Genomic DNA, 25600 nt, shown 5'->3' with positions numbered 1-25600 from the left:
TGCTTGCATGTTAAGTGAATCTGTGTATGGTCCCTTTAAGGGGATGTACGGGTCTCACCTGCACGTTGGAATTTCCACTGATTTTTACAGCCAGATTTTGTGGGGACTCTTCTTCCCAGAAATAGAACCCTGGGTTGGTGAGACCAATGTGGGGCTGGGACCCCTTACTCCTCTGGGGAACCTCCGCAGTCTAGATGTCTCTCCCAAAGCTCAACCACCACACATGGGTGCAGGACGTGCCCGTTTCACATCTCCTCCCCTCCTACCAGTCTCAATGTGGCCTCTTGTTTATATTTTGTTACAGGAGTTATGTTCAGCTAGTCTTCAGGTGGTTCTCCAGGTTTCTGTTCTATAATTTAGTTGTATTTTTAATGTAGTCATGGGAGGAGGCAAGTACAGTGTATTCCTACTCCACCATCTTGCCCAGACTCAAACATCATCACCAATCAATTTTTATAAGTGAAATAACAACTCTTGAAAGAAAAAAGCACTATGTAAACTGCTGCTTTACCTTCATGACATCTCTATATGACCGGATAGCTGAGATTTTTCTCTTTTCATCATCTTCATCTTCCAGGCCTTCTTCTGCAGCCTCATAGCCCTCATCATTGCTACCATCAGCTTCCACCGTGTTGGCCATGTGATCGATGAGCTGCTCCAGGGGAGGGCTTAATTCCCTTTCTTCATTCTCCTTCAAACCATAGTCCAATGCTTTATAAATAATAATTCCCAAAGATTCAATAACCTAGAAAAATTAAAAAAGGTAGTCAATGGAGATGACTAAAGATTTTAATAGAACTGTAAGCATAAAATATTTAGTATAATATTTAAGCTAGGTCTAATCTATTCCATTTCGGAAACATATGACAAATTAGATATGAGGAGATACTTAAAAGTTTCACCTATGCATTAAAAAAGATGAAAAATTTTGTCTGATTTCTTCAAACCAGTATAAAAACACACAAACTCTTTTTATGTTTTCTTAGATTAACACTGTATGATAAAATCTATATGCTCCATTTAAATAAAATACCAACCAGGCTGATTTTCCATATTTCCAAAAGATATTTTGAGAATAGATATAGTTATCAAAGAACATATCCTTTCAGAACTCTTATGCCAATGTAGGGATTTCACAGACATACCAAGGATCTGAGAAACTGAAAATTCAGTTATGGGTAGCAGTTAACTTAAGCTTAAACAAAAAACTCTATTCACATCCATATATATATACTGTTCTGTATATTCCATTCAATCATTGGAAACACATATCTCTCATGATGTAAATGAGTGAGAAATTTTTTCAATGTAATGCACAGACACCTCTCCCTATCACTCCAACTCCACCAATATTACTTCCCAAGATATATGAACCTGATTTATGAACACTAGGTATACATTACTGTCTAATGTTACCCTGACAAATATACCAGGCTGTAGCCAATATAGGGAATTCTACTTTATACCTTAAACTGTCTTTCTTTTCTCAGAAAAATCACATATAAACAACTCTTTTATTTTATAGTACCAACAGCTCATTTCACGTTAGCCATTTTTGGGAGAATGTTGGCAATGAAGCCAAAGACTTAGGATTAAATTCTGACTTTTACCACTAATCATTTGACTTGGGGCAAATTATTTACTTTAGTCATGATTTTTCTTGACTGGTAACAGTGATAGTTACATCTCATAGGATTTTGTTAAGACTAAATGTAGTCACTATGCATGAAAGTACCTAGTACAGTAGCTGACTTATAATAGGTATTGAATAAATGTTAGCTGCCCTCCCTTCCCTACCCCTAGCCCAGTGTTTATCCAGTTACCTCCCATCAATTAATCTTTGCTTTTCTTTATTACACTTGTAGCCACAGTGAGTGCTGTATTTAAAAACAAAACAAAACAGAAAAACAGCTACATGGTACAAGGAAAAGGAAAGTCAGAAGTTCTGAAGATGAGTTAAATCCAACAGAGTCATTATCATATACCATAGCCCTTAAGAGCCCTCAGGCATTCACTTAAAAAATCCCGCCCCCCCAAAAAAATCTCCACAAAATCTGAAATTTACTTATCAAGTGAAATAATATTTTTTCAACACAGCTTTCAAAATGAATATAAGGCTTAGAAATTCTCAACTTCTAGTTTTTAAACAATATTGTTCTTTTTTAGTATTTCTCATTGAAAATATAACATATTTTCATTGGTTTTTATAGTTTGATCTGGAACTCTAACCACTATTTTCAAAGTTGTTTTGTGTGATAACAGATCTTCTGAGTTCCAAGCTAAATGACTGCTTTAGTCACCTCTTCTGGTAGCCTCCCTTGACACCCCATCCCTGTCCGCCAATCTGTTCTAGGGAAGGTACCTTTTCTGTGGTTCCTCTGGCAGAAGAATGGTGCACATTGCTTTCATAGTATTGCTTTCTTACCACAGGCAAGTGCTACTGAGGGCAGGGATTTTAACTTTCAGTTCAGCGTCAGCAGAGCCTGGCACTGAGATGTGCACTCAATTAAAACTTGTCAAATTGAACCTAGAGCAGTTACTTTAACAATCAGATCATCGTAGTTAATATAATGAAAACCTTAGACATCAAAAAAAGTTAAACTATGTTAAGTATATTATTTTTAAGGCTGAGAAGTTCTTACTGCAAATATTCTCACTTAGGAATTACAGTTAATTGAGAATCTTAGCATGGTTGGGCGAATATAACTATCTATATCCCTACCCCTCTAGAACTGCAGAAGAAAAAAAAAAAGGAAAAGAAAAACCATAAAACCACAGCACATGCCAACACCAGCCATGGGTTCCAACCTTAGCAGGACTGCTCAGCAAGCTTCATTCTCTCCCCTGCTCATTACCTTTCCTCCAGGGGTCATCCGTTTATTCAAGAAGGCTGTTTTATACCTTCTTTCTGAACTAGGTATATGCTTCTTTAGCAAAAGGTTAGATGTTCCCTCGGTCCATGAAAGTGGTAACTCAGTTTGTGTACATGTCAATCTTATAATGCCCAGCCTTATGCTGTGTTTCCAAGAGGTTGGGTTAAATATAGAACTACAATATTGACTCTTCCTAGTATTTGCTACAATGCCTACAACTTTGTTATGCACAGAGTATGTACTTTAAAATCTTTATTAAATATGTCTAAATTGCAATAGCATAAAAGTCCTTAATGCCAAATCTGATTAAATGGGGATGACCTATATCAGGGTTGTCAAACATAGTGCTAGCATAGCTGACATCCAACAAACAGTAGCCACTCTTGCCTTCCTTGTCATGCCTCACTGCCACAATTCCCTCTTCTCCAGCCTAAAAGTTAAAACCAAAACAGTTTCTTCTACTCTTTGAATCCCCTTGTCAGTTTACTAGGAACATTTTTTCCCCTTTAATTCTGTGAGGTAGGATTAAAGGGGAAAAAATGTAGATAATCTAATTTTATCCCCATTTTCAAGATAAGAGCTTGAAAAACGGTCGATAAATTGCTTAATGCCAGACAGTTAACAAGTAACAAAGCCAGGACTCCAACTTGCCCTTGTTACTTATGAAATTCCATATCTAGAATTCTACTATACCATAAAAATACACATCTGAACATCTCCCAGTGTGCCAACTTTGTCTAAATTGTGGCATCCAGAATTAAATCCTATTCCATGTGCAGTATAACCATCAGAGAACACACCAAATGAATACCTTTCTTGTTCCACACTACGTACTTCTATAAATATATCCAGTATGGTATTCAGATTTCTGTTAAATTCATTAAATTGCTAACACTTTGGGTTTACAGTCAATCATAGTGGCCAAGTCTTACACATCTCGTAATAGCTAAACATCTTTCTCTCTAAGCCTGTGTTTGTAAAGATGTTTTTTAGACCTGGTAAAATGTTTTACATTTTTGTGAAATTTATTTTATCCTATTTATTTTGACCAATCAATTTAGCTTAGGAAGATCACTTAAAAACTAGAGTCTGCCATCTAATTCATTATGTATCACTCCTAAACTTTAAAATCTATCTATTTGTGTATGCCTTCCGGGTCTTCAAAAACTGATTTAAATGTTAAATAAGATAGTCCCAACTAGTAAGCCCTTCAGAACATGAGACATTTTCCCCATGCTAACATCGACTACAATCTAACTTCGTAAATATTAATCTGACACTTCTCCATTTTGCTCGTAAAAATATTACAAAAGACAATAAAATTTCTTGCTGCAATCTCTATATACTAACTTTGGTAGCCTTACATCTAGTAAAATTATTCCATAAAAAGCACAATTTTCCATTAGTTAATGTAACTAATGTCCAGTGTTCTAAGTTTCTTTCCCTTTACTCATTAATTTGGTGAACAGATATTTAACAAGAACAAAGTGTATGTGGCAATGAAGAAATAGAGACCTCTGGCCTTCATAGAGCTTTTGTCTTAGGGAGAAGGTAATAAATAAGTCATATAATTGTGCTACACATAATAAAAAAGAAAGGAAGGGTGATATAATAGAGTGCCCTAATCTAATCTGGAGATCAGGGAAGCCCTCATTAAGAAAATAATGAGACCTGAAAAGTAAGTGAAGTTAACCAGGAGAAGAGGAAGCAAGAACAGAATTCCAGAGAGAGGAAACCATGAGTATGAAGGCCTACAGGTCAGAACAAGCATTGAATGATTAAAGAAAAAAAGTTATTATAAGAGAAAGGACTAGAATGAAGCTAGAGAGGTGGAGAGGAGTGCTTCGCACATCACATAGGGCCTCATATAGACTATCTGCATTTTCATCAAGTAAATGCAATGGCAGGCCACTGAAGTGTTTTGGAGAGTGGGATAATCTGATCAAATTTTAATTTTAAAAGATATCATGCTACAGTAATCAAGACAGTGTGGTATTGGCAAAAGAGCAGATAAATAGATCAATGGAACAGAATAAAGAGCCCAGAAATAGACTCACAAAAATATAGTCAATTGGCCTTTTGACAAAAGATTTACTCAATTCAATGGGAAAAGGACAGTGTTTATTTCAAATCATGCTGAAATAGCTTGACATTCATGTGTAATCTAGACACAGACCTACGCTTTTCATAAAAATTAACTCAAAAGGGATCATAAACCTAAAAGTGAAATGAAAAACTATAAAACTAGAAGATAAACAGAGGAGGAAGTCTACGTGACCTTGGGATTGGTAACTTTTTTATATATTTAATGCCAAAAGCATGATCCAGGAATAAAAAATTTGAAAAGTTGGACTTCATTATAATTTTAAAAATTCTGCTTCATAAAAGGCACTGTTTAGAGAATAAAACAACAAGCCACAACTAGGAGAAAATATTTGCTGAACACATATCTGATAAAGGATAGCTATCCAAAATATACAACAAACTTTCAAAACTCAATAAGAAAATAATCCAATTATAAAATAGGCAAGTGATCAGAAGAGATATCTCACCAAAGCAGATAAACAGATGGCAATCAACATATGAAATGATGCTCAATATCATATGTTATTAGAGAACTGCAAATTACAACAACAGTTAGATCCCACTACACACCTATTAGAAAGGCTAAAATCCAAAACACTGATATCAAATGCTAGTGAGGATGTGGAGCAACAGGAACTCTCATTAACTGACAATGGGAATGCAAAATAATTCAGACATCATGGAAAACATTTTGACAGTTTCTGACAACTAAACAAATTCTTACCATATAATCAAGCAATTGCACTTCATGGTACTTACCCAAAAATAAGTTGAAAACTTAATGTCTACCAAAAAAACCTACACACAAATGGTTACAGTAACTTTATTCACAACTGCCTAAACTCAAAAGCAACCAAGATGTTCTTCAATAGATGAGTGGGTAAACAAATTGTAGTACATCCATACAATGGAATGTTATTCAGAGATAAAAAAAAAAAAAAAAAAAAGTAAAAATGAGCTATACAAAAAGACATGAAAGAACCTTAAAAGGATATTGCAAAGTGAAAGAAGTCAATCTGAAAAAAGCTAAATTCTATATAATTCTAACCATATGATACTCTGGAAAAGACAAAACTACAGAGAAAATAAAAGATTAGTGGTTGCTAGGGGTTTGGAGAATAGGAAGGAGATGAAATTGTGGAACACAGGGGATTTTTAAGACAGTGAAACTATTTTATATGATACAGTAATGATGCACACATGTCATTTATTCTTGTCAAATCCACAGAATGTACAATACAAGAAGTGAACTCTAAATATAGTCAACAATATTGTAATAACTATATATGGTGTCGGGGTGGGTACTAGACTTATCGGGGGGGGAGGATCACTTCATAGGTTATATAAATGTCTAACCACTATGCATACACCTGAAATTAACATAATATTGAATGTCAATTGTAACTGAAAAATTTTTTAAAAACTTTAATGAAGGACTGATACATTCATTATAACATGAATGAACCTAGAAGACCAGTCATAAATAGCACATCCTGTATGATTCCATTTATATAGGATGTCCAGAACAGGCAAATGTATCAAAATGGAAAGCAGATTAGTGGCTGCCAGAGGCTGTGGGTAGGGAAGAATGCAAAGTGATTGCTAACAAATATTTTCTTTTTTAGGAAAAAAAATTCTAGAATTATATTGTATTGATGGTTGTACAACTCTGTGAATATACAAAAAAAAAAGCAGTGAAATTGACAGTTTAAATGGGTGAAATTTATGTGAATCACATCTCAATAAAGATGTTTTAAAAAAGAAAAAGAATGAACCCTAATGTAACCTACATTTGGTTAATAATAATAATAATAATAATAATAATAATGTATCAATATTGGCTCATTAATTGTAATGAATGTGCCACATTAACACAAGATATAAATAATCAGAGCAACTGGGGAAGGTAGGGGGATGTAGGAACTGTGTATTTTCCATCCAATTTTTAATGTAAACCTAAAACTGCTCTAAAGAAATAAAGCCTTTGAGTAAACAGTGTTATGTGTACTCAGAAATTTTTAACTTAAAAAAAAAAGATAGTGTGGCTTAAAAATTACAGTGTTGGAGAATGGATGAGAAATGGGCCAGAGCAGATGTGGAAGATTAGTTAGGAGGCTACTGCCATAGAATCCAACCTAGGGATGATGGTTTCTTAGGACTGGGATGATAATAGTGGGTAGAAAGAAAATGGTGAGGATTTGAAAAGCCTTTAGGGGGTAGTATTGACAGGGGCAAAGACTTGGCAATGCATTAACTGTAGGGAACAGGAATCAAAGTGATTCCTAGGTTTCTAACTTGGGCTAGTACAGAGAGTGGTACCGTTTATAAATATGGAAAACTGGAGGGAAAAGAGTTTCAGAGATAAAGATAATAAGTTCAGATATCTGCAAGAAACACAATCACAGATGTTAGAAGGGCATCGATGCAGACATAGAAAAGAGCTATGAGCTGGGGTCATAAAGTGAAATTCCTGGGCCTATAATTGGTCAATGAAGTCACAAGAGTGTATGACACAGCCTAAGGATGGAAAACACAGAAGAGAAGAAAAACCAAACACGTAATAATTGGCCAGAGAATAAGAAATCAAAAGACTAGACTGTAAAGGAGCAACAGTACTGAGGAAGGGCGGGAAGGATGAAATCAAAAGACTATGTTATCACAAAAATCAAAGAAAGAAAATACTTCAAGAAGGCAGGCATGCATGGTCATGTGTACTGAATGTGGATAAGAGATCAGTGGAGGCCTAGGCACCATCCACTGGATTTAGTGAGGCAGAGGTCACTGGTGACTTTAGCAAGGGCAGTCTGAGTTGAGTAAACAGTGTTATGTGTACTCAGAAATGTTCATGAAGAGGAAGGGAAATATATGGCAGTAGCCAGAGATGAGACAGGGCAGAAGTAGGAATTTTTTATTACTTTTTTTTTAAAGACTACAGAGTCTTAAGCATGTTTAAATGGTGACAAAAAGGAAGTAAAGAGAAAAAAAGCTGAAGGTAATGAGAAGACAAGGGGTCAGTTACTGACAGTGACAGGATAATTATTCCATGACCTCTGGCAAATCAAGCCTCCAATAGAGAATAGTCACTTTTCAAAAAAAAAAATATTTCCCTGAAATTTATATATGCTTTTGTGTTTATTAAGTGGCAAAAAGCTCAGTTCGTGCATGCATGCAAGTTAACTCCTTTATTCAATACCATTTCCTGAGCACCTGCTATGTGAATATATCATAAATTCATTAACAAGCCATTCTAAATCTTTTACGTTGAGCCCAGTGAACCTTTTTTCTCCATTTACAGCTCCACTCTAAGTATATCACTTTAGTCATTTTCATATTGCTATATCTTTCTTTATTCAAAAGACTACAATAACAAAATGAAAAGGCAAGTCACATACTGGAGAAAACTACTTAGTCTGTGTGTGTGTGTGTGTGTGTGACAAGACTTCAATCTAGAATACATTTTTAAATCTTAGAAATCTGTAAGATAAATATAATCCAATAAAAATGAGCAAAAGATTTAAACATAAACTTCACAAAAGAAGATATACGAATGGCCTATAAGCATTTGAATAAATGCTCTACATCATTAGTAATTAAAGAACTGCACATTAAAATGATGAGATATTTTATATCTAGAATGGCTAAAATTGAAAACAATGAAAATAACAAATATTGATGAGAATGTGGAACAACTAGAACCCTCATACATTGCTGATATGAATACAAAATGATACAACCATATTGTAAAATACGTAGCTTGGCAGTTTCTTATAAAAGTTAAGTATACATTTACCATATGACCCACCAATTCCACTCCTAGTAATTTACCCAAGAGAAATGAAAATATATGTCCACAAAAAGACTCATATATAATGATATACAGATGAACAAATTGCAATATATCTACACAGTGGATGATTAACTAGTAATAGAAAGGAGCACACTATTACTGTATGCAACAACACAGATGAATCTCAAAAACATTTTGCTAAGCAAAAAGTGAACACAAAAATGTATTCTGTATGACTACATTATATTGAAAGGGCTAGGAAGGGGGTTGACTAAAGAGGAAAATTTCTGAGGTGATGAAATTATTGGGGTGATGGTCACACAAGTGTACAAATTTGTTAAAACTCATCAAGCTGGACATTTAAAGTATCTGCATTTTGTTATATTTAAAAAGATTTTTAAAAAGAACTGAACAAAGTACTTCCACTGTAAAGAGAATACTGGACTGGTAGTAGTAAAATGGGATCTGCCCACTATCTGATGTGCGACCTATGGCCAGTCACTTAATTTCCAAAGATCTAAGCCTCTTCAAGAGTAAACGTAAAGAAAAATCACTTAAGTCCCTTCCAATACTGACATCTAGAAGAGTTAAGAAAACTAAAGAACTGGAATGCTAAAATGAAATACACAGGCTTTATAAATATGAGTTTTGCTTATGGAAATGTCACAGTTGAAGAATCAAAGTGAACTGAAGTTGGCCTTTTAGTAGATTGTATTTTAATAGGGGTAAAAAAAATTATAGCAACAACAGCTGTCTCTGAAAACTCTACCGTGATAATGGGAACTTGCCTAACCTGCTTCTTAGGGACATTCAATTTTGGAACTGGTTTCCAGCTTAAAAAACAAACCCCCCCAAAATGCAGACCCTAAGGACTTTTAGGAATGAACAAAACACACACACACACATACACACATACAAAAACACATCAAAGACCACCAAATTTGAACAAGGTTAAGAACAAGACAGGAATTTTCCACCATTGAGAGGGCAAAAAAAATTTACACACACACACACGCAGACTAGTAATAAAGCTTACAATGAAATATTATTCACACTTAAAAAGGAAAGAAATTCTGATATATGCTGCAATATGGATAAACCTTAAAAACATTATGCTAAATGAAATAAAACAGACACAGAAACACAAATACCATGTGATTCCACTTACATAAAATATCTACAATAGGAAAATTCATAGAGACAGAGCAGGGTACTAGGGGAGGGTTGGATGGAGAGTACTGCTTAATGTGAACAGAGTTTCTATTTGGAATGATGAAAAAGTTTTGGAAACATAGAAGTGACGGTTGCAAAACACTGTGAATATAATTAATGCCACTAAATTGCACATTTAAAATGTTTAAAATGGTTAAAATTTTATGCTATGTATATTTTACCACAATTTTAAAAAATGACTGGGGCTGCTCAATTGCTTAGGAAGTGTTAACACGGCAACATTGAGAAAGTCCTGATTCTTCTTATCTACAGGGGTTACCAAGGTTTCCAAAAAGAAATAACAGAACCAACTTAACTTTTGCACCAGAACTGTAACTCCTTTAGAACTACAGCTCTATCTTACACTGCTATTCTGTTTAGAGCCCTGCACGCCAGACTACAGTTTGCTGGACACCACCTGTCACCAGCATTTGACAATTGACCATGTCCTATTTTTTTGGAAAAATCTCTTAATGCCACACTCGTCTAATTTTCTTCCTATCTAGATTAATGACCTTGACAAGAGAAATTTTGATAGAGTGGGTCTTGGTGAAAACACAAAATGAGGAAACGGAGGCAGTAGTACAGGATATAAACAGTTCTTTCTGGTTATTTCTGAAATAACATCCTTGAATAGGTGCTTAGTAGTAAGGCAGGGAGGTGGATTGGGTGGTGGGAGAATGTGAAAGTTCTCTTCGGGTTCTGTTCTATTTTCTTGAGTGAAAAAAAGCACAGCTGCAGATGGGAGTGAGGAAGGAGAAGGGGTATCAGAAGGAAGAAAAAAGAGAAAAGGTTTGAAACACTTTCCCAGCCACCAAAAAATGTCATATCTTAAAAACCTCAAATTTTATCATGTTCCTCTCTTGCTAAAATCCTTTACTACTTTTTAAAAAATAAAGCACACTAAAGAATTTCTCCATAATTCCTGGTCACTTGTAGAAATGCTTGTTCAGTCAGAGAGAAAGTGGTAGAGTTACATTTGTTTAAAAGGATATGCACACAATCCCAGCTGAGCTCCTTAAGACTAAGTGATAGACCAGAATGAATGTTAGCAGCTTCCAAAGTGTGATGACTGTGAGCTACAATTTTATTTCCATTAAACCCACAAATTCATTTTTTATTAGAAAGAACTTGGCAATAAATAATGAGGACAGAATAAATGAAGCATCCACAGCTGTACCACATGTGAGATGCTATAAATGTTTGTCAATTACCAAATAAAAATAAGGTGATGCAAGTGAAATCTAATAATGATATTCACATTAACGAAATTAAAATCTATACATTCTAGGCATTATGATTTTAATAGTTAAGGCTTATTTATGCTTATTTTTCAATAGCATATAGTTGATTGCTCCATTTATATTACTGAGGAAGTGAAGGTCTAGAAAACAAATCAAGCCTAATTTCTTCAATAAAGTTCAATTAAAATTAGATAAATCATGTGTTTTTCCTTATCACATGGCAATTTCCTAAGCTCTTTATATGACTAATTTTATTAAAAACAAGATTACAAAGCATGGTAATGGCCCACATGTATATCAACTGATGAATGGATAAACAAAATGTTTATATGCAACAGAAAACTATTCAGCCACAAAAAGGAATGAAGTACTCATACATGCTACCATATGAATGAACCTTGAAAGCATTATACTAAGTGAAAGAAGCCAGCCATAAAGTCACGTAGTACATGGTTCTATTTTTGAAACGTCCTGAACTGGCAAATCTATAGAGACAAAAAGTAGATTATTGGTTGCCAAATGCTAGGGATATTGGGGGAAATGAGGAATAACTGCTAATGAGTATAAGAATTCTTTTGGGAGTGAAGAAAATGTTCTAAAATTAACTGTGGTAATGACTGCACAACTCTGTGAATACACTAAACACCACTGAATTATGCTTTAAATGGGCAAATTGTATGCTATGTGAATTACATTTCAATAAAGCTATAAAAAAATGCACGTTAATGAATATCATATTCAAATCTCTGTCCTCAAAAACAACATTGTATGATGGAGGAATTAGTCAAATCTGGGTAAACTGACAGCAATATGCTAACTGTACTTTATCTAGATGTACTCTGAGGCAGACTAAAGTTTGAGCCATTCTGGAATCACAGGAAGAACTGCAAACTCCTCAGTGTGCACAAGATCCCTTAGGACCCTGGCTCTGCTTATCTGTCCAGCTTTATCCCCAACCCTACTCTTTGTGTCCCAGATATGCTCTAACAACTTTACTTACAGTGTCTCATGCCTTTGAGTCTTTGCATATGTCAGCCCTTCTACACAGACCACTCTACAACCTAACAAACATATATATCCTCCTTTGATTTAGTCAGTTAAACATGGTATTTGGGAGTTATGACCATAAAAAGTTAGAGATAAAGAAATTTGCTCTGAAATCTCTTTCCTACAGAATTATCAAATTTAAATCATAACCTCTTTCTAAAAACATGACCACAAAGAAAAAAATAATCCCATTTACTAGTTATCTATTACATTTTAAGCTGATCACTATGTTAAGTATTATACATCCTAACATACTTAATTCTAAGAAATAGATGAGGAAATGGATTCAGGAAAGAGGTAACTTGTTCAAGGCCAGAGCAGGAATTTGAACTTAAGTCTGGTTAATTATCCAAAGTACATGGTCTTTCTGCTATAGCAAGTTGCTTCTCACAGTGTTGTTTCTTGCATACAATGATTATGAAAGCTGCCTGGACCTCTGGGACTCAGAATGTTAACATAGTTGAAATATGCAGTCAAACAAACCTAGAATAAAAACCAATATTAATAGAATGATGTGGTATCATACATGGCAAGAACTAAAATCTAAGCACCATATTAAGAAAGCATCTTTTTTTCATATTGCAAAACAAATACCAAGATAAATGGGAAAAGGCTAAGAACCACGGCATGGTTTTTCTAAAATTGTAGAATTTTGACAAGTCCATTTGAGTCAATTAGTGTACATAAAATTGGCAGCATGGTTTATTCTAAACTGCAACATCATCTAATAGAACTTTCTAGGGTGATGACGTGGTCTATATCTGTGCTGCCTAATACTACATCCACTAGCCACACTTGAATGTACCAATATGACTGAGAAAATAAAATTTTTATGTTATTTAATTTTAATTAATTTAAACTTTAAAAGATACATGACAGTAGTAACTACCATATTGAACAATGCAGGTCTAGAGAAAGGAAAACAATGGCTTCTAATGAGTCTATGTACAGATTACAGATGTGAAAATTAATACAGGAAATGTCACCTAAAATTGGAATTGGGAAGGCCTGCAGAGGATCCCTTACATCCTACCACTCATCATCAATTACAGCAAACAGGAAAAGGCATATCTTGCATCTCCAACAGGAAAATGTTTTCTTCTTTACTACCCCAGGAGGAGGAAGGGAGATTTTCTCCTTGCCTGCCAACAGCTCAGCCAATGAGAAATTGTAACAAATCAGACAATGAAAAGCCACTAGACTTTGAATTTTCAGTTTTCTCCAATGGATTCTTTGGAACAGCCCCTCTCAACTCTCTTCTTTTCTCTATAAAAGAGAGAACAAAAGAGTATTCTCCTCCTTTGTTCTCTGGACTTGCCTATGGTTTTTGCCATAGCTTGCATGTTCTGAATTGCAAATCTTTGCAATTCCAAAAATGAACCTATTTTTGATTGGAAAATATTTTCTTCTTAAGGTCAACACAGAGAAGACAAATAGAGTAAGGTATAATTACCAGAAATGACCAAAGTTTGAAAACTGGGACTCATTTTATATGATTAGTAACCATTAATTACAGTTACATACTGTACAAAGTATAATTTCCATTTTGAAAACAAGAAAACTAAGGCGTTGAAAGGTAAATAACCAAGATTAAAAAGTGAAAGTAAAAAAGGAAAAGGACACGCTTTTTTTCTCTATCCTGACTAAATCTGAAAATAGCATCCCCACTAATATTTCCTTAAATCAAAATTCATTACAAGACTAATGTTCTCAATTATTTGTTTCAGAATACATATAAGAAACTTGACAAACTACTTCAATCGCAGGCTTAATTAACAATTGTCTACAACCCTAAAAGGTTCATATCCCCATGAAGTTTACTCCTTGAAGGTAAATTAATTTTCTAACTCCACAGGTGACTCAACTCAAATAAAACATCATGGATACAATATAGTAAACCAAAATAAAATCAAGTCCTATGTATCCCAGTCAATTTTATCTACCAAGAACATCAGTTATTTTAAAAATAGGAAAAAGCCTATGATCACCAGTCCAACTACTCATTCCATATTTTAATCCCCTTTGGCTGAATGTTTCCAATGATTGATATCATTGATGTAAAGGAAAAGAGGCATGTTCAGCCAAACTGTCTCGTATAGAGCATGTGAAAAGATGTAGTAAAGCATAAAGAATTATTGAGGAAAAAGATAAAAAATTACCATTGCTGCTTTTGTGTCACCCAAATGGTGGTGACCAGGTATCCTCCAGCTTAACTTAAAGAGAGAGAGAGAATGCTAAAACTGTGGTATATTTCTAAAACTGTGGTATATTTCTTAAACAGATAAACAGATTATCCAATAATCAGCGTTTCATTTCACAATTATTAATTATATCAAGAGTTATAAGTTGTCTAAAGGTAGAAGTCCATAAAACATCAGTCCAAATCACTCCAAATCTAGATGATACTCACATTATCTGGGGAATTTTTTTGTTTTTTAACATATGTATCCAGGTTCCATATCAGACCCACCAAATCAAAATCTCCAGGGTATGGGGCCAAGTATCAATTTCTTTTATTATTTTCTTTTATTTTTTAGTATCAATATATTTCAAAGTTACCTAGGTGATCCTAATGATCACCCGTCCATTCATCCATTCATCCAATAAATGTTCACAGAGCACCTATGTGTATAATACACATTTTCCTTTTGTATATAAATGTTTTCATTTAAAAAACTTTTAAAAAACTAATACACATTAAGCATGATTTTACATATTCATACACATAGAGTGTACTATGCTTGGTGCTGGAGTTGTAGTTCTGAAGGAAACAGACACCATCTGGACCCTACCCTCACGAGAAGTAGTGCAGAGATAATAATAAACAGCCAGGTGGGGACTCCTAAAAAAGGGGCAGTAGCTTTATTGTTTCAGTTGAATGCTTCTATGTAGAAATGCATGACTAATATCACCATATGTGATTTTTCAAAAAGGCAAATAAAAAAGAAGGGGGGGAGACTCTAAGACAAAACATGACAGATAACACAAAATAAGATAAAGGAAATGAGTTCAAATATATTAGAAATTACAATAAATGTAAACAGGTGAAACACATCTATTAAAAGACTCTCAGATGAGATTTTAAAGATAGATAATCTAGCAATATATTTTTCACCATAAGTACACCTAAAACAACACAGAAAGGTTTAAAATAAAAGGATAGAAACACACATTCCAGGAAAACACAAATCAGAAGAAATCCAGGGTAACAATGTTAATATTAAAAAAGAGAGAGAGAGAGAATTTCAAGTGCAATCAGACAAGATATAAAAGGCATCCAAATAGAAAACGAAGAAGTCAAACTGTCACTATTTGCGGGTGATATGATTCTCTATATAGAAAACCCTAAAGACTCCATAAGAACACTCTAGAAACAATAAGCAAATACAGTAAAGTCTCTGGATACAAAATCAATGTTCAAAAATCCATAGCGTTCCTATACTCTAACAACGAAGTGTCAGAAAAAGAAGTGGAAAAAATAATTCCATTTGCAATTGCAACAAAAAAGAATAAAATACCTAGGAATAAATCTAATGAAACATGTGAAGGACCTATATAATGAAAACTGTAAGACCCTATTAAAAGAAATAGAAGAAGATACAAAGAAATGGAAAGATGCTCCATGTTCTGAGATTGGAAGAATCAACATAGTTAAATTAAAATGACCTTATTACCTAAAGCATTATACAGATTTAATGCAATCTCCATCAAAATCCCTCCAGCATTTTTTAAAGAAATAGAACAAAAAGTCATCAGATTTGTATGGAAGCACAAAAGACTCTGAATAGCCAAAGCCATCCTGAGAAAAAAGAACAAGGCATCACTCTGCCCGACTTCAAATTATACTACAAAGCGACAGTAATCAAAACAGCATGGTACTGGCAGGAAAACAGACACACGGACCAATGGAACAGAATCAAGAGCCTAAAAGGAAAACTATCTTTATATGGGCAAATAATTTTCAACAAAAAAGTCAAAAACATACAGTGGAGAAAGAAAAGCCTCTTAAAAAAAAATGGTGCTGGGAAAACAGGAAAGCCACTTGCAAAAGAATTTAAACTAGACTGTTGTCTATCAACACACGCCAAAATTAACTCAAAATGAATTAAGGACCTGAATATAAGACCAGAAACAATAAAATGCATAGAAGAAAACATAGGAACAGAACTCAAGGACCTTGGACTTAAAGAGGATTTTATGAATTTGACCTCAAAGGCAAGGGAAGTAAAAGCTAAAATAAATCAATGGGACTACATCAAACTAAAAAGCTTCTGCTCAGCAAAAGAAACTGTCACCAAGGTAAAGACACAACCATCCAAATGGGAAAATATATTTGCAAGCAACACCTCCGATAAGGGGCTAATATCCGAAATATACAAAGAACTCATACGACTCAGTAACAACAAATGATCCAATCAAAAAATGGGCAGACCACCTGAACAGACACTTCTCACCAGAGGACATACAAATGGCCAACAAATATATGAAAAGATGCTCAACATTGCTAGCTATTAGGGAAATGCAAATCAAATCTCACACCTGTTAGAATGGCTATAATCAACAGGACAAGCAATAACAAATGTTGGAGAGGATGTGGAGAAATAGGAAACCTCATTCACTGCTGGTAAGACTGCAAATTGGTACAGCCACTATGGAAAACAGTTCCTCAGAAAACTAAGAATTGATCTACCATATGACCCAGGAATCCCTCTACTGGGTATTTACCCCAAAGACTTGAAAACTCATATCCATAAAGATATTTGCACACCAGTGTTCATAGCAGCATTATTCACGGTGGCCAGGACAAGGAAGCAACTGAAGTGCCCTATGATAGATGATTGGCTAAAGAAGCTGTGGTACATATATATAATGGAATATTACTCAGCCATAAGAAGAGATGAAATACTGCCATTTGCAACAACATGGATGACCTCAAGATAATCATGCTAAGCAAAATAAGCCAGACAGAAAAAGTTGAAAATCACGTGATATCACTTATATGTGGGATATAAACCTAAAAGCAACAAATGAGCAGGACAAACAAACAGAGACTTATGGACATGGACTATAGACCAGTGGTTACCAAAGGACTATAGAGTAGTGGTTACTAGTGGGGTGAGGAGGAGGGGGCAGGTAGACAGGGTAAAAGGGGTCAAATACAGGGGGCCAGGGGGAGAGTGAAGTGGGTAAAGGGGATCAAACATATGGTAGCTGAAGGAAACTAGACTTTGGGTGGTGAACACACAATAGAATATACAGATGTCAAATGATAATGTACATCTGAAAATTTTATGATTGTATTAATCAATGTTACCCCAATAAACTTAATTTTAAAAAAGGAGAATTTAAGGAAAGTAGTATTTAAAAGGGTAAAAAGTGGCACTTCAAAAAATAATAATTATGAACACGCATGCACCAAATAAAGCCTCCAAATATAATCTCAAATATTTTAGCTAAAACTAAAGTTGTCATAATTACAAAGTGAAAATGATAGTCACAACACGAAATTTCAAAATGTCTCTTTTAGAAACACAAACAGACAAAACAATTATCATGAAGAATGTCTTAATAATATGAGAATGAGCCAAAGAGAAAAAATACACATACGCATGCATGCTTGCATGTGACATATGGAATAGTAAAACATTTTAAACTTCAAAGAATAGGTAAAAATTGGAGAAACTGAAACACCAAGAAACTTCAAGAGGAATAGCAGAGAAATGAACAGGTAGGATCATACCAGACAAAAGGTTTTCAACAACAGCAACAATTTAGATGTCATAGCAAAATATTCAGATAACTCTCTCCTTTGCTGAAAACTAGGTATTCCTTCAACACATACAAAAATAAGGAAAAGGCTAGAAAATTTAATATAACATTTACAAAACATAAATTATAATGAAAAACTGAAAATAATGTGATATCTGTCCATAAGGGGAAAGGCAATGTCATCTTTTGGTTAAAAGGCAGTTTCTGCAAATCAGCTGCCTGGGTTCACATCCTGGCTCTATCTTGGGAAAGTTGCCTCCCATATCTCTATGCCTGTTAACTCATATATAAAATGGGGAAAATAACTGTACCTACTTTATAAGGTTCTTGTGAACATTAAATAAGATGATAATATATGCAAAGAGCTCAGAACAGTGTCTAGCACACTGTCAGCTATCAAAAACTCTTATGTTTAACAAGCCATTAAACATAATGAGGCCACTCTATGTGTATGAATATGTAAAAACATGTTTAATGTGTATTAGTTTTTTAAAAGGCAGTTCATGAAAACATTTATATACAAAAGGAAAATGTGTATAATAAACATATATGCCTGTGTATACATATACATTTACCTAGAACAATATACAAATTATTAACAGTTACCTCTGGTAGATAGGACTAGAAGAGTTTTGTTTCTGTATTGTGCAAATTTTTTATAAGAGACTATATTATTTTTATACATTTTAAATTACAATAACATAAAACCATTTTCACAACTCATTTTGCCACCATAATCCTAAAACATTAAGCCCAGTAAAGTGTTATTCCCATAAACTCATTGTCCTCACTTAATGTCATCAACAGGTTCTTGGAAATTATACCTTTAAGTGAAATGACACATAACAAAACCAATTTTACCACAGACTAACTGATAGAAACAAGAATTAAGTTCCTACAGCATATTTCTGGTCATAAAAAATATCATTAAACTTCTAAATAAAGACCCAAAACACTTCTAATATTAAACATTGAAGCAAATGTGAGCTATACATACATTTAAGAAAGATTAATAAAAACAAGAAAGATAATTCTTTTCCAACCCACTTATTCCAGTTCAGGGTCGAGGGTGGCCAGAAAATATACCAGCAGCTCAGGGAGCTAGGCAGGAACCCACCCTGGACAGGACACTCTTCCATTGAAGGGCCACTCAGACCCGCCCATACTCACTCAGACTAGGACAATTCAGACACGCCAGTTCACCTCATGTACACATCTTTGGGATGTGGGAGGAAACCAGTGTACCCTGAGAAAACCCACGCAGAGAACATGCAAACTCTGCACAGTAGGCCCCAGCCAAGAATCAACTTTTTCTTCCTTATCAATCTTAAAACGAAATGAAGTTGAAGATCTTATTATTCCAGGATCTGCTGTAATTTGGTTTGACCCATCTCTATGTTAACTCCTTTGCCCATGAAACAATGTTTTTCAATCCAAGCTCCCAAGTTACCTTCGTTTTCCAGTTAGAAATGAAGCATTAGGCCACCAAGATCCAAGAACAGTAGCTTTTCCCAAATCACAGAAATATATGAATTAATGAAGACAATTCTTTCAACTCTATCTGCTACATTTTTACTGGCAGATGATCAAACAATATAACAGTATGCAAAATAGAAATTAAATTTATTTATGAGGAATTGATTAGGCTTAATTCTATAGCTTTTTCATGAATGTGTATGCTTATAGTGAATTAACATTATATAGAGAAAATAAAGTCATTCTCTTTTAGTAAAATTGTTTCTAGTTTATGACAGTGTTATCACGTGTTCTCCATCATCTGAATAAATTTGATAATCACTGCTCCAGGTTTACCTACTAAGGCCCAGCAGGAAAATTATAATGTAAATATGTTGAGAAAATGAGTATTTTTGTTAACTGTCCTTTTAAAAATATTTCATGACCTAGACCCTTAAAGAAAGCAAATACTATCTGAAAGAGTCTATTACTAGAAATGACAGCTAACATTTACTGAGCATGAACTATGTATGCATCAGTGACTATGCTAAGCACTCCACAGTCCACATTAAAGCTTCACAATTCTATCAAGTAGGTATTATTCTTACCTTACTTCCTTCTGATTAACAAAGTAAAACACAGAAAGGTTAAATAATTTGCTCAAAGTCACATAGCCAGTGAATAGGCAGAGCCACTAAAAGGTAGCTAGCACCCGATTCCTATAGAGTCATGGTGTAGGTAAGAAATTACATACAAAGTAAGATTCTGAGAGATGGTGTGATGAAGTGGAAAGAGTACAGGATTGGCCCCAAGCAGACTTAAATCTATATTCCAATTCTCCTACTTAGTGGTTTTGACTCTCAAGAAAGAACTTAACCTCTCTGGCTTTAGCTGCCTGGTCTAAGGCAATGATGCTACAACTCCTTAAGTAATCAAGATGCACTCTGCATTTGAGAACTACAGCCCTAATATGTGCTGAAGTCGAGTCTTAGGTATTAGGGAGAATCCACCTGAGTATAAATGATCTGCTTTATCTCTCACGTTTTTTGAAGTTAGGAATTTTTTTAAATTGCTTAATTAAAAAAACTAACAGCTTTCTTAAATATATTCACATACCATATAATTCGCCCATTTAAAGCACACAATTCAACAGTATATTCAGAGTTATGGAATCATGACCACAATTAATTTTAGAACATTTTCATCACCCCAAAAGAAACCCCATACCATTTAGCAGTCACCCCCATTTTTCTTCAACCCTATTCTCTCTCCCCACTAGTAGACAACCATTAACCTACTCTGTCTCCATAAATTTACCTATTCTGTATATTTCATATAAATAGAATCATATGTGATCTGTTACGATTGGCTTCTATCACTTAGCATGGCTCATTACATGCTCCAACCATACTGTATCGTGTATCAGTACTTCATTTCTTCTTATGGCCAAAAACATTACACTGTATGGATGTACCACAGTTTTTATCCATCTATTCGTTGGTTGATAGTTTCTAAAATTGCCTAATTATATAAAACAAAATATTATATTGTTATTATTCAGCTGGTATTTTATCCTTGTCTGCCTAAAATATAATGAGATTAATAAGGTTATGTTTTGTCTTTTTTCCCCACTGTTTATTGTCATATTGTTCAGCTTTACATCTAGAAACTTTCTTATTTGAGTTTTATTATTTTACATGGTTTAATGTAATTTAATTTCTTTAATAAATCTATACTCATTGACCACTCTATGTTAAGCACTGTTTTAGTTGTTGGGCAACAGCAGTAAATAAAAAAAAATCTGCCTTTATAGAACTTATGTTCTAATTAATAAATGTTTACTTTATAATAATAATTAAATATATAACCAAAAGTTTTACCTTCTCCATAAAATCTTTCTTAAAATACCTGGATCATACTTATTTCTTTCCTTCTAAACATTTACACATAGTTTTGAATTAGAACATTTAAATATGTTGGTTTTACATTTTTCTTAGATACAAATCTTAGAATGAGGCTATATGTTAGAACTCTATATCTTCTCTGGCAGCGAACATCTTTGTACCTGATTTTTTATGTTCTCATGTATTTCTTTGAGATCAATATCTTAAAAGTTAAATGTTGAGTTAAAATATAAGTTCATTTCAACTGTACACTACCAATTGACCTCGACTAAAACTACACAAGTTCCTACCAAAAATAAAAATAAGTAAATTGCCTAATTTTAATAGAGAAAAAGAAGATTAGATAAAAAATTTTTACATTAAGATCTGTCCAGGTAAATATATTAACACACTCAATCTGTTTACTATAGTAAATCTTACAATGTAAAAAATATACTACTTACAATTAATAGCACATTTTGACATATTATTGATATTAAAACAAACAGGCTACTAAAATACAAATATAATTATCACATGTTTAATAGTGGAGGTTTTTATTTCTAAATCAAATCCTGTTTCTTTCAAAACCAGTTGTTAAATTCTGAATATGCCAACAGAGGTTATGGCTTCTGTGCTGGAAAATTACTGACTTCACTTTTCAGTTCACAATTGCTCTCCTTGTTTCACTTTTTTTTTAACCTCCATGGACTTGTTCCAGTCTACTTCACAGACCTTATTTCTTTCTACTCCCTTTCTTACTTGTCCAGTGCTGACCTACTAATTGTCCTTACAGGCAAATCTAAATCTTGTGGAAACACTTCTATTCAAAACTCTGGAAAACTACACTGATTTTCCTAAGTATTATTTTTAATTTCAGTCTTTTTTTTAAGCTTTCAATTTAAAACTTTATGCCTGCTTTAATTTAAACTTTTTTCTACTTTAGATTGAGTCAAAAAGTTTTCTTCTAATAATTTACAAGTTCCAAGGTACAAATATCTTTCAAGCTGAACTCAGTATGTTCAGGGCCACATCTGTTTTGGTCAGTGAGTATAGGTTATATTCTTAGTACCCAGCAGAGAGCACAGGTAGTTCTTCACATATATTATTCATATTCTTGTTGAAAGAGTGAATAAAAGACATGCAGATTAAAGTAGATTTTATAATAATAGCTAACATCTATTGAGCTTATTTATATGTGCAAGGGCCTGTGCTAAACATTTTTATGCATTATCTTATTTATCTTTTTAATTATCTTATTTCTCTCTATTAAATAAGTATTATACATATTCTAGAGATGCATAAACTGAGATTAGAGATTAAGCAACAGAGCCAGAACTCAAATCCAGGTTTGCCTCAAAGTCCATGAACTTAACCAACGTACAGCTCCATTTACATAGAGTCAAAGGCAATAGAGCTAAAATTGGGAACAGTAAGTGAAAAAGGAGGAACACTCATGACCACAGACCACACCACTTGGGTACTTAGGAAGGAGGTCCGAAGACAGCCTGCCCCTCTGGGGTTTTCAGAAGAGAAGGCAGGCATACTCCTTCTGTGACCTTTCTTCAAAGAGGTACATGGACAGGACAGAAGAGGCACAAAATTTTCCACAATACACAAAATATTTCCCTCAGCCCTAGGTGTTACCTTAGTTGCTCTTATGTAAAACTAGCTCATTCTGAATGGTTCACACCTCATAATTTCTGAAGCAAAATGCTTCTGTGATAAACTGAAAGAAAAAAAAAAAAACAAACAAGAAAGCATAACGAGGGTCAGGGCAAGGACAGCCGCTAATAACTGCCAGTTCCTTCTGGTTCTAATCCAGTCACAGCTACCACCTCAAAACTCATTTTTATCCATTTCAAAACAGGGAAGCAGGGAACAATTTTTTTAAGGATTAAATTACCTTTTGTTAGAGTACTTTAATGCAGCTATGATATTAGGTTACCAAAATGTGTACTTTTCCATTGTTTTCATATATAATTTATCTCCATAAAGCAAATTTATATGGATAAAGAATAGAGATTTGTAATCTTTTTAAAAGAATTCTATTTTATTATTAGTTTCAAGCATACAGTCCATTGGTTAGACATTTATATAGTTTATAAAATGATCTCCCCAATTACTCTTATCACCCATCTGGCTCTACACATAGCCATTATGTTACTGACTGCATTTCCTATACCGTGCTCCCCATCTCCATGACCATCTCTCAACTACTGATTTGTAATTCTTTAACCTTTCACCTCTTTCTCCCTGTCCTCCAACCCTGCCCTCTCCCCACCCTCTGGCAGTCACCAGACTGGAGGTTTGAAATGTTTAAAGACTTAAATATATATTAAATATACTTTTAGGGCTGGTTGAAATATGACGATATTTTAATCTAGCCATTTTGTAACATTTTTCCTATGTAGCAACTGAAATGTCATTCTAAAAGGCTTCTCCTAACTTCTGAATGGGTTATGTCTCAAAGCTCCCTTTCAATGCAGTCTGAAAACTAGAAATTAATTTTCCTCATAGAAAAAAGTTATGAACTGCTCCAATATTAGACCACAACAGACTTTAAATTGAAAATAAAGTACACATGTGTCTGGGTCTCACATACACCCTCTAACCCTTTGAGCCCTGAGCAGAGAGAATGGCAGCATCAGCACTGTGCGGAACTAGCTGTGAAAAGCATCAGTGAAAAAGGAAAGCATGAGCACTCCCAGAGGAAGCCATTCTCAACACCTGTGGGCAGGAGCACTACTACTTAATGAACAAGACAGGCCAGAGTACCACCCTTTCTTGAGTTGTCTTATACGCATTATGTTTCTGTATATGGTTTGTGAAATGGGTCATGTAATTCCCCTAATTCTTCAGCTTTAATGTAAACTCACTGAGGAGCACATAGCCAAAATAATATCTATAAATAATATATAACCATTTATTATCACCTTTAGTTTAATAACCATTTATTATCACCTTTAGATGGAAAAAGAGATTCTGCAGATTACGTTATTTGCCAAGTATCACAAAGCTGGTGATACAGCAGTGGACCAAACTGAAAAACATCTCTCCCTACAAAGCTGACATTCTAGAAGAGAGAGACAGATAATAAATAAGACTAATAAATAAGTTACAGTATTATTAGATGGTGCTACAAGCTATGGAGGGAAATAAAGTGTGAAGTACTGGGATGGTGGTGGTATAAGTGCAATTTTAAATAGGACAGTCAGTGTAGACCTTACACCAGTAGTTCCATAGAAGCAGCTGGAAGGAGATGAGAGAGCAGGTATGTGACTATCTGGGGAGAGAGTTTCAGGTATAAAAAAGAGCCAGTGCAAAGGCCCTGAGGAGGGAGTGTGTCTGGAATGTTCTGTCAATACCAAGGTGGCCACTGTATCTGAAGAACAGTAAGTAAAAGAGAAAGTATGAAATGTCCTTGTCAATTTTAAGGACTTTGACTTTTATGCTAAGGAAAATGGGGAGCCACTGAAGGCTGTGAATAGAGGAATGACAATGACATAATGACTAAAAATGAATGCTTCTGGTTCTTGACTGAGAATAGACTCTAGTGGAATAAGGGCAGTAAGAAGGAGTGCTGGTGACAAGCAGGCAGTTCCCAGTTATGTTCTGAAAGTAAAACCAAAAGCATTTGCCAGCAGATTGATGGTTAAGCATTAGGAATCAAAGATGACTCCAAAGTTTCTGTCTTAATCACATATGGAAGGCTTTAAGCATACCAGGTTTAGGGTGGGAGGGAATCAAGAATTCAGTTTTAGGCAGATTAAGTTTGAGATGCCTATTAGATATCTCAGAGGACTGGTAAATTGGCTGGCAATTTCAGGGAAGCAATGCGGGTTGCAGATAACAAGTTGTAAGTCATCAGCACAGAAATGATATTTAAAACAATGAGGCTGGATGAGATCACTGTCCTAGATTCAAGAGCTTGATTATAGAGAAAAGAATTCACCAGGGTTATTCTTTTCCTGAGATAATGAAGAATTGTCAGCAATTTGAAATTACTTACTGAAGATTCATTTGATGGGCTTTTAATGTGTATAATAACACCAATAATCTATCAAACCAATGTAATATCACATTTTGCATAAAAGAATAATGCCATTTTTCATTCACATATTTTCTTCAAGAGCAGGATTCTTTTTGTATGTTTGTATGTTTGTCAGAAAAATCAAATCATTTCTAAAAGGGAGTTTACAGATCATCTATCTAATCCAATCCCTTTGTTTTACAGAAAGAAAG

At 34.3% G+C, this 25600-nt stretch overlaps 1 protein-coding gene across 3 annotated transcripts in view; it reads right to left on the bottom strand.

The window, feature by feature from the left end:
- SPIRE1 (spire type actin nucleation factor 1) overlaps positions 1–25600 on the bottom strand; it is a 179179-nt gene that overhangs the window by 113294 nt on the left and 40285 nt on the right. For all 3 annotated transcript variants that reach the window (XR_003045515.1, XM_015587251.2, XM_006909219.3), the window contains exon 2: positions 512–745. Coding sequence is in view for 2 of the 3 variants with exons in the window: in XM_015587251.2 (XP_015442737.1) it covers positions 512–640 (129 nt within the window). In the remaining variant the exon portion in view is untranslated. The remainder of the gene's footprint in view (positions 1–511; positions 746–25600) is intronic.

This window comes from Pteropus alecto, unplaced genomic scaffold (assembly GCF_000325575.1).
Source record: "Pteropus alecto unplaced genomic scaffold, ASM32557v1 scaffold233, whole genome shotgun sequence".
Taxonomy (NCBI): domain Eukaryota; kingdom Metazoa; phylum Chordata; class Mammalia; order Chiroptera; family Pteropodidae; genus Pteropus; species Pteropus alecto.
The sequence above is the reverse complement of the archived record's forward strand: the minus strand, read 5'-3'. Positions and strand labels throughout refer to the sequence as shown.